General features: G+C 34.9%; 1 protein-coding gene across 1 annotated transcript; it reads right to left on the minus strand.

The window, feature by feature from the left end:
* Positions 1 to 208: 208 nt before the first annotated feature.
* LOC131144072 (ubiquitin-conjugating enzyme E2 22) lies at positions 209 to 6,729 on the minus strand. Its single transcript, XM_058092444.1, has 7 exons — positions 6,487 to 6,729; positions 3,055 to 3,208; positions 2,566 to 2,710; positions 2,407 to 2,484; positions 1,501 to 1,613; positions 1,272 to 1,375; positions 209 to 717 (listed from the first exon to the last, which is right to left on the minus strand). Exons 2-7 carry the CDS (start codon positions 3,055 to 3,057, stop codon positions 363 to 365), a joined length of 798 nt encoding a protein of 265 aa, XP_057948427.1. The 5' UTR covers positions 3,058 to 3,208; positions 6,487 to 6,729; the 3' UTR covers positions 209 to 362.
* Positions 6,730 to 11,353: the final 4,624 nt, after the last annotated feature.

Genomic DNA, 11,353 nt, shown 5'->3' on the forward strand with positions numbered 1-11,353 from the left:
TTAGAAATTAGATCAATTGTGTCCAAACAACAGATTTAAATTTGCTTTAAAATTTCATTTGCCATCTATAGTTTAGCCAAACTATGTATTTGGTATTCTATGAAATTCCAACACAAATAAATCCACACGCACTCCCTAGTTTCATTTAAATCCACAATCTAATTTTTCATAATACAAATATATATAAAGAGAGAGAATGCAACGAAAATGGAAAGGAACAAGATTTAATCTCACTTTTCCCAATAAAAATATTCATTGAAAAATGCATTGCACCCGAATTCTTTCATGTCCCATTTCTATCAGTAAACAGAAAAAGTTAGGCTATCCATTATGGCAGTTACAATCTCGTTTCCTCAACACCTTCATAATCTCTTCAAACTCTTCTTTCTCGCATCCATCTTCTTTTTGTCTGCCTGAACCCTTGCCAGCCCAACTTCCTTCTTTTGTGTTGCTGCCACTGCAGAAGCACCAACTCCCGTCTCCCCTGGGTGTGCTAAAACAGCTAGGGAATCCTGACCATTTCCCACTTTTGTAGACGTAGCTAGTGGAGATACCAATGGCAATGCTGCAGCAGCAGCGCCCGAGATCGTGTTCTTCTGGTCAACATTCATTACCGAGGCGTTCGTCTGGTCGACATTCAGAGCAGTGGTTGACTCAGAAATAGCTCCTGTTTTAACCTTGGGTTTTGCTTTAAGCGCGTGAATTCCAGTATAGAGTCTGCACAATACAAGTTAATTAAGAGCCCGCATGTAATTTGCACATGTAACTCGTGCACTAAAGAGACCAAAACAATCATGTGTGTGGACTACAAATTACATGAAAATGAATCCATAATAAATGTGACAGCATGTAATCTTTAAAAAAGCATTGTTTCTTTCAAATTTCACAAATGTTCAACACTGTAACCAGTTCAAGAAACAAAGGGTCTACAAACTGACAAATTTACAGTAAGCATCAACCTGGGAAAAATTGACTTCCTTAGCCAAGCTGCATCTTATCAATGATGCAACAAATTGTAATAAACCCAGATTCAAATGGAAAAGAAAACAATAAATAAGCACAAAATATGAGTAATCACTTGTGACCCAGATGTGTGATTTTTGCCAAAAACAAAACTACAGGGACCAAAAGAATACTCCTCCGAAAGAGAACCAATTTGAGGTCCCACTACATGCTTCCCAAGGAAAGTTGTTTACTTTAAATAAGGTTCAATAACATATAATGTTCCTATGTTAACAAGGAGATATAGGTGATACAATGGCACAACTCACCTGGCATGCCTGGCATATTCCTCATAGTTTTCAAGTAGCATTTTGCCAGCCTGTTCATTCAAAGCTGATTCTGGAAATGGTTCAATTAGTAAACACCTGACTACCTGTAACACAATATTCCTCATAACTAAGATTGGCAGGAAAGAAGTATAATACAGTTGTTCGGAAAAAGCTCTTCTGAACAAATAAAGTGATCTAACATATAATATCAAATGTCAATTGAACTTACAATGAGGACATGCCGTAATCCAAGAGAGGGGTTCCAATCCTTTTTCAATGTGTTCACACAAATCTCACCATTAGTTGCAATATTTGGATGAAAAATCTTGGTCACAAAATAACCTAGAACACCAACAATGAGAAGATAAAATTTGGGTATGAATGGAAGAAATAATCAGCATAATAGGTAGGTATCTGATAGCCAAGGCTTCAAACAACATGTACAGAAGTATTAAATAAGTGCAGACTATGTTTGATTGTTCAAATTGTACTATGATGACTGGAATAAAGATTATACAAATAAAGCAACAGTAATGCAATCCAAAAGAAGGAAGAGATAAAAGGTTACCCTTAAACCCTAAAAATGGCAAGAGAGAGAGAGAGAGAGAGAGAGAGAGAGAGAGAGAGAGAGAGAGCGAGCGAGAGCGAGAGAGTGGGAGAGAGAGAGGTAAAGAGGGCTAGCCCCATTGTACAAACTAATATAGCTATAGACCTACAACCAGCTCATTACTTGAGATATTCTGATCAGAAGATCCAAGAACAGCTTGTATGGAAAGGGAAACAACTTTATTACAAGGGTTGCTATCCTAATTCATTTGGAGAGAATAGAAAATTTGCAACTTAAAACCCAGAGGAAAAGAAACATGGACACCTTCCACAACCACCACCCTGCAAAAAAAATATATGAGCTAATAGGTGCAAATCTAGCAGGCCAGGCATTCTGGCTGCAGATAACCACAGAAAGAATTATTGGGATGTATAACTTAAAACATGGATAAGTGAGGATAAACAAAGGCAGATACATACACATAGGGAGTGAGGAAATACAAGATGGTCTAAGAAGTTTACAAGGCAGCCAACCTTCAAGTAAAATTGAAATGCAATAATTGAACATTTGGCATTGTACAAAACTAACCCTTGGGAGGGGATTGAGGAAAATCACGAGACAATAACAGCTTCATGCGGAAAACACCATTCTCATAGGGAGTCCCAGCTGCAAGGACATACCTTCAGTCAGCATGAAACTTTTAAAATGTATCCAAGGATAAACTTTATATAAGAAAAAATCACATGCCTGGGCCTTCGATATCAGCAAATATAGTTGAAAAATCATCCTCATTTACACTAACTTTAATGCCCTCAGGAGGGGTTTCATCAAGATTCTTCAATTCCTTTGCCAGTTGCTTTATTACATTTGGTGGAAGGTTTTCATTAGTTGCCTAGGGAGATAAAAAAATATAAAAATAATAAAATGACATTAGCCAAAATAGAAAGCAGAAGGACAGATGCTGGCTAATGCATAAAGCAAATTACTACAACCTTCAACCTAATGGAAATTTGCACCATAAATATCAAACAACTTGATTTCAAGATAACTCCTGTGTACTTTTGCTATCGGACATAAAAGTGAGAAAATGAATGCAGTTTCAAAAGTTGGGTTTATTTCCAACATTTAAAGTTTTGATGGCATGCAAGTCACACTTTCTTGGTTAGCAAAAGGATAGATGGTAAGTTCTCACATGCCTGAACAAGAAATAATGTCATAGAAACAAAGTACTATTACCATGACCACAAAAATAAATGGGAATCCTTGGGACAGCTTCAGTAGTTCTGCTGAAAATAAATCAAGACTTCAGCAGATAATGTGAAAAGAACTTATCCAACTTTAATGTTCAGAAAGACGAAAAGCAATCAAACTGCTGCCCCCCCATAACGACCTGCAAAATATGAATTGATTCCATTATGAAAGATGCAGGCAAGGAAATCAATATAATGTGAATGAGAAATAAATAAATATACCCCCTACCGTCCCTCAAAGACTCACACACAAGCACGATGTTTTGACAGGGAATTGAAAAAGTCATGAAAATGCCTTGATGCATATGTTCAGGCATTTTTATTTTGATCAATGAATGCAGATACTTGCTATAGAGAGACTATAATCCTAACCCAACCTTTGAAGCCCCTTAAAAGTTAAAACCATCCACTCACATTTTATTTTGATAAGATTCATAGAATACCTAAAATTAAGATTGGGTAGGAGAACGGACCCAAACTTAAATGGATTCATTCACTGTGCAAATTCCACTCACATTTTATTTTGATAAGATTCGTAGAATACCTAAAATAAAGATTGGGTAGGAGAACGGACCCAAACTTAAACGGATTCATTCACTGTGCAAATTCCACTCACATTTTATTTTGATAAGATTCGTAGAATACCTAAAATTAAGATTGGGTAAGAGAATGGACCCAAACTTAAATGGATTCATTCACTGTGCAAATTCTGCTACAAATATAACCTCAGAAATAAGCTAACATGGACAACTCATCATTTATAAATTTTTGGTTGTTGGCGTGGCCTCATGTATGCCAACATGATCAAATAGGAGACAGGATGAACCTATTGTTTGAATGGGCTCATCCACCAAGTGAATGCGTATGTGTTCTAGAAAAACTTCATCCTGAGCCCAACTTTTGCAGCTCCTAAAAAGCCATCCTCTCACCTTATCATTTGAGATTTAAATTATGATCAGGAAGGAGACCAGGCTTGTATTTGAGTAGATTCATTCACTATCAATGAATGCACATGCAGGTTATAGAGAGATTGCATCTTAAGCCCAACCTTAGTTACCCCTAACCATTCCCTCACCTTTTTATTGTGATATGATTTTTAGAAAACCTATATATAGAGAAAAAATCCATTCAAAACAGGCTTAGAACATAAATATCAGCAACAAGGTGGCAAGGTTACAAATAATTACTAGGTCAACCAGAGTGAAAATTCAATACCGCATACAAGATGCAGTCTGTGGCAAGCTATAAGCTATCTCCCCATTGCTTTCAATATCCAATAATCCATGTACTAAACTCACGTAAAATCCAAGAGATCCTAAAACAGTATGAGAAGAATCTATCCAGACATTCATCTTTTCTTAGTGATAACAAGACAAAAGTTCTAAATAGGTTACAGAGGACAGATCTACAATATTAATGCATTTTGAGTTTACTTGACATCCATGCCCCACAGATATCAGTCATCAACAACAACAACAGCAACAAAAGGGAATGGTGGTCTTAGTATATAACAAAAATAAAAGTTCTCATGGTCATGGAAGACTGAAACAACACAAAAGGTAGTAACATAACAGAAAACGTAGTTCTCAAATAAGATCATTTGTGAAGTGAAGCAGCCAAATAGATGCTTCAAAACAGCACCCCTTGGTCCTTGAATGCAAATCAAGTTGCACATGCTATCAGGACAAACCATCACAATGATGAAGAACCACCTTCTTTACAGAGCACAAAATACAAAACTAGTTAATTCTCCATTCAATTCATGAGAACACTAGGAAAACACAAATATCGTATTCAGCGTTATCTTGTTAATTTCTCTGTCCCCTCATTTTGAGCCAAGCAACAAGCACCTATATCAATCCATCTTTTATTGGTCTATGAGAAATTATTGAGAGTCAAAATCTAATAATTGAATGAGAATCTGAAATTCTTTATGAGCAAATGTATGTGCACATAAAACAAAGATTTTAACCATATCATTTTTCTAGAATCCTGACAAACCTAGAATCCTAGACTTAGTATTAAAGGGCAGCCCGGAAAACTAAAAAAACAAAGAACACGAAGGATCGAATTTAGCTCAACAAATCTTAAAAACTGTGACACACATTCTCTCTCTCTCACACACACACACAAAGAACAACAAATTTCTCATTACTATCCTTATCTCAAATCAATCATGATGATTCTTCAAGGAGATATTGAAAATTGAAACCATTGGAGCATGAAACTTACATGACTAGAAACAATATGGTGCAAGTACTACCTTCTAACCACTGACGACAAATCATTAGCTATACTTGAATTTATCATTCTGTGTTTCTAAAATTTTAACTGAAAATAAATGCAGATTGGCATCCTTCTACAACCCGAACAATCACACTACACTTAAAATATCCTAGTAAGGACATCCATCCAAACAATTCACAGAACAAGAGAGAGAGATAAACAAAAGACTACAGCGGAAAAGTAGCACAATATCATGAACCAAACAACAAAAAAAAATAAAGAAAGAAAGAAAATCAAGAGCATTAAAAGTCAACCCTGAATGACAAGAATTTGACTGAGATCATAGCAAAGCAAAAAGGTTATTGCAGAAATCAAAGCTACAAGCACGGAAAACCCTAAAAAAATATATGCAATAAGAGAACTATTTTTTTTAACAAAGCACAGACATCCAGACAAAAATGATCAGAGAACTCCCAATTCCCATGGAAATAAAACATTCTCTACAGAAAATTTCGAGGGGGCTTTCCTTTTATAGATTTTAATTTTTTTAAAATAAGAAATTTGTGTTGTTCGGGAAAAGGAGAGGAGAACAAGGAGGGGAACTCCAGTTACAACAGCTACCAGATAAGCCCAATCCCCAGTCACAGTATCTAAATAAGAGAGACGTCACTCTACTCACCCACACAAACGTGTCAAGATAGGAAATTTATGCGCCCTTTTAATTTTGTACCCAACAGATCAAAGACAGCATGAGAAAAATCCCAAACATGCTCATTTCACATGTAAACACTATATTCATCTTCCATTTTTTGGCGCAGAGAGAGAAAGAGGGACTGTCAACCCAGTGACTAATCCAAGGAATACAATCGCTAATCGCACGCAAGAGAAAAATCCAATAAAAGCACGAGTCAGATCAACTCAAAATCAAAGAGAGAAAAAAGGAACCAGCGAGCAGAACCCTAATATTTCATCAGAAACCAAGAATCAGCATTCCCAATTCCCCAAACCCGTCCATACGAGCAAACAAAGCTTCATCAGACAAGTTAAAAAATATTAAAAAATAAAAATAAATAAAAAAACCCAACCATTAAAAAGAAACAGGCATTAAAAATCACTGGCACCATCAACTCATGAGATTCAACTCAGATTTACATTTCCAAAGAAATCGAAAACCCAGATGAAAAATCCTCACCTGAGTGAGAAAGAATGTAATAGCCGTAGTTTCTTCAACTTCTCTTTCAGCTTTATTGCCTCGCACAGAGAGCGATCTCTCCCTCGGAATGATTGACAGATTGATTTCTCAAGAAAAGCGAGAGGAAATTATTAGATCAGACACGGTACAGACGGGCATACGAGAACTAGGGTGTATATATATATATATATATATATATAAATTAAAATGAATAAAAAAATATTTAATTTGAAATGACGTGCCGCTCCACGAGATCTTCTTCAGGATTTATAGACGTTGCGTTATATTGAAACGTTAACTCTACCGCGCGTGACTAACACTTGCCATTCAAATTGGTATGCGCTGGGGATTGTGCAGCATCCAAGGTTTAGGAAATAAATTCAATTTAAGAAGTGTGTGCTTCAAAGCAACCAACCAAAACTAATTCAAAACTTGATCAAAACATTCGATTTATTACTGTAAGAAAATACTTGGGAGCATGTATATGTAATTTTAAATTTTAAAAATTTGAATAGATTTAGGAAATTTTTTTTGGAGTTTTAATTTAGACTTTGAATTTGAATAAAGATAGATTTGAATAAAATTTAATATAATTTTATATTATATATTGTCTAAATTTATACAAATTTAAATTCAAAACATAGAATTCAAACATTATACTTGAATATAAATCCATTGTATTGGGATCAAGTAGGTGAGCGATACTGGGTCCAGAACTGATTCAGCAGGCCTCTGTAAAGGTCAAGTTGATTAGGAAGAGAATCAAGGCAGCTCAGAGTCAATAGAAAAATTATGTTGATACTCGTCGACGAGAACTAGAATTTGAGGTAGGAGATCTGATGTTCCTAAAGATCGCTTCGATGAAAGGGGTGATGAGATTCGGGAAGAAGAGGAAACTAAGTCCTCGGTATATTGGGTCTTTCAAGATCCTTAAAATGATAGGTTTAGCTGCTTATCAGGTGACTTTACCCCCAACACTATCCAGGGTTCATGACATGATCCACGTGTCAGTGCTGAGGAAGTACGTGTCAGATCCATCACATGTGCTGAGTTACAAACCTCTATAGATCAGTGATGCTTTATCGTATAAGGAAGTACTAGTACAGATATTAGATTGAAAAGTTCAGCAATTACAGACTAAGGAAATACAGCTAGTGAAGGTATTATGGCGTAACCATGCAGTGAAGGAAGGTTTATGGGAACTAGAGTCAGAAATACGGCAGAAGTACCCGCTGTTATTTTATGGTACGTAAGTAGGTATAGTGGTGTAGGTGGTTCAGATAAAATAGTATGGTTCTCGGGAGAGTTTTGTATGTGTATGTAATCCTCCGAAACATCATATTGTAACCACGGTATTCCTCCACCATATGTGAGTGTATGTAATGAACTTGGGGCGGAGCCGCTATGTGGGTGGCTGCCGACTTTTCAGTAGAACGGAGTTAAAAGATGAAATTATGTTTAGAAATGGTTAATAAATTTCAAGGACGAAATTCTTATAAGGAGTGGATATTGTAGAGACCTAAACCCGTAAAATAAATAAGAAAAAGGTAAAAAGGGAATTACAACAGGGTTTGTCAATGAAGGTAGTATGTTTGTCGACAAAGTCCCTTCAGTTTTTCGTCATCGAAATTCAGAGTGTCATCGATGAAGAAATACCGAATGAGCCAAAGAAAATATCCGAATGGGACGAAGGTAGAGCTTCGTCCACGAACTGAGTAGCTGGTTTGTCGACACGAAGGTGCCGTCTCGTCGATGAATTTGACTCAGTCAAAGGCTCTATAAATATCATTTCTGGTTACTTAAGGGTTAAAAAAACCCAAAAGCTCTCTCTCTCTCTCTAGAACCAGCTCTCTCTCTCTCTCTCTCTCTCTCTCTCTCCACGATCCTTCGTCGTTCGTCATCTGTTTCTATGATCGGAAGTTTTTGCGTGGATCAAGGGAGGAAACTTTACAATTATAGCGGATCAAATTATCATTTTGAAGATTTTCAGGATTGTCCCTAAAATCGAGGTAGGGATCTGATTTCTTTTTTGATTCGGTAGTTGCGTAGTAGTCGAGATTATAGTAAAGTATCGCTCTTCAGTTTTTAGGTTTCAAGAATCCCGCGTCATTGGTTTGGACTAATCCGTTCGTGTTTTGAAATTCAGAATTAGGTAAGGGGATTTGTTTACATAAATCTTTTTAGAAAACTAAACCACTAAAAAGTTAGCTTATGTTTATATGTACATATTGATTGCTCACCGGGTAAAAATGCTGGTTTTACGGTTTTAGTAAAAATAAGGGTTGTGGCGTATGATTTCCAAACTTTTCAAAACTTCTTTAATTGCCTTAATCTTAACGTAGGATATGCTTGAACCCTTTATTTTCCATTTAAATGATATTTATCAAGTTATATACTATATAGCGAATTTTTTATCAAACGAGTGTGACATGTGATATGAAATAGAATATGTAAATCTGTTTAAATACGTATATGAACTATGGGAACTGGAGTTCCATTTTGCTATGTAAAAAATATGGAAAACAAGTATCAGTTATATACTGAGCTATAAACAAAAAAAAGGTTAAACTGAGAGGTTGTGTGCAGGTTTATGCCACAGAATGATTGCATGAGTTTGTGAAAATACTGGAATTATATAGGTGATTTGTGAATGTGAAACAAGTTAATTCGTTTTACAGTAAATTGTATATATGATATTTGGAAATTGCAACTTGTTACTATTAGAGCACTAAAAAGTTCATCGTTATATCAGAGCCTTAGAAAGCTCACCGTTATATGAGAGCCCTAAAAAGCTCATCATTATAAGAGAGCCTTAAAAAGCTCAACGTTAAGCGTGGTTCCGTTGCTTTATATATATTGGATACAGTGCAACTACATATATGATTTTTAGTGTGGGTATCAAGATAGTTGGCTGGATATTGGAGAGGCCACTGGTGGATTAATGGACCAGGTGGTACGAGTCGGACTATAGTAAATTTCAAAACTCGTAAGCCAAGGGGTAATGTTTTGGCAGTTGCTATTACTGTATCTAAGCTAGAAAGTGTTCTAAATATGCATATTTATGATTTGAAAACTAAATTGGCAAATTCACAGGTTTGAGTACAGGGCGGAGAGATCATACAGTGTATGAGCCTGTCCCCTACTCTAACCTCAGGGATTCTCGCTTGTTATGATGCTAAACTGTTTATCATTGGAATTATGTCTATATATCTCCTATATCACATTATTGAGAATATGCCTTATATGTATCTGTTTTCAATTGAAACCAATGCATGTGATCACACATTGATGTAATATCTTCCAACTTACTAAGATGTGTCTTGTAACACCCCAACCCCGAGGGGCCTGGAATATTAACTTTTTACTACTAATTTACAGCGGAAGCAAAATAAACTCAATTATTATTAAACCAGAGCACTAATTATCCATATTACAATCATTTATTTCAAAAAAAGAAAAATTACATAAGCATAAATATCTGACATCATACTAATATTTCTAAACAATCTTTATTTTTCTATCCCCACCCGTATGCTTGCTAAGCCTGATTTTCAACATGCTCTTCAGAGTTATCTGAAATAAAAATATGATTGGAGTGAGACGATGCTCAGTAAGTAAATAAGATTATTATTAGTGTGTGGCAAAAATGAGCTTTTTAAAAATTTTGTAAAACAATATTTAACATTATAACTTCAAAACTGTCTCTGAAATAAATATAAATTTAAAAATTTCTACATAGAACTTTTACCATCAACTAAAACAGTAAAATTTTTATAATCATATACTATAACTATTAAATTAAACTTTTAACTTTAAAACTGTATAAATATTTAATGATAAATATACATATACTTTTCCTTATACGTTTTTTTTATATTGTCATTTAAGCACTAAAATGATCATTTTCATGTAAACTTATACTTTTCCTTCAAATCATCAGTAACTTTGTACACGTAATTAAATATGTATAAACATATATTGTAAAAACCACCCTTAGGCCTGTTTGCCGTAAGTCATGTTTACCCCCATGACTGGGTTGTGCGGTCTGAAGACTGGACTTAACTGGCTGGCCGACCAAACTAAATCAACGTACGTAAACTTTAAGTGAGATTTTCCTTATTAAGTTCTAGTCCGGAACCAGGTGTGTATTCAGGAGAAATCCACTAACATAAATAACCACTCTGTAAACAGTGTGGGTGCACTCTGATCTGTATAAACTTTAAGTTGCGGTACCGAACATCTGTAACTTTGAACTTTCGTTGCCATAAGGGGTTTTAAAATCATCTTATTGTAATTTATGCACTTTAAAATAATATCGTAAAAATCTCATCTTTACTCATATTTTCATAAAAAATGCAACATAAAAATAAACTCATGCCACACAATTTTTGTGTTAAAAATATATATAATTTTATTTTTAAATAGAAAGAAATGCTGAAAATTACCCGAGGAGATTAGAACATTTCTTAACCCAAAAATAGATGCAAGTATATTAAAGATAGAACTGGTATAATTAAAAATGCGTAAAAATAAACTCATGGTAATTTTGTGGAACTAATTAACATAATTGAAATTTACTTATAAAATAAATTCAGGTATAAATTTTAAATAAAAAAAAAACTAACATAATCAAAATTTACTTACCTTCTTCCTTATGAACACTGTAACTATTTCTAAGAAATGAGATCGGAAAGAGTGGGTGATTGAGAATTTTTTCAAAAATTCTCTCTCCACCACAAATTTTTTCACTCACTAATTATTCTCTTCCTTGAAAAATTGTTGTGAAAAATGAAAGTTGAGAGCTCCCTATTTATAGGAAAATTTTGGGGAAGAAATGGAATTTATAAAAGTGTGGGGAGATGGATGA

Source organism: Malania oleifera, chromosome 12 (assembly GCF_029873635.1).
Source record: "Malania oleifera isolate guangnan ecotype guangnan chromosome 12, ASM2987363v1, whole genome shotgun sequence".
Classification (NCBI taxonomy): domain Eukaryota; kingdom Viridiplantae; phylum Streptophyta; class Magnoliopsida; order Santalales; family Ximeniaceae; genus Malania; species Malania oleifera.

Excerpts from the sequence above, each read along its gene's own strand:
- LOC131144072 (XM_058092444.1), bottom strand. Across the intron at positions 1,614-2,406 it reads TCCTCAATCCCCTCCCAAGG|GTTATTTTGTGACCAAGATT; the intron begins GTTAGTTTTGTA and ends TTGGTGTTCTAG. Across the intron at positions 1,376-1,500 it reads GATTACGGCATGTCCTCATT|GTAGTCAGGTGTTTACTAAT; the intron begins GTAAGTTCAATT and ends ATTGTGTTACAG.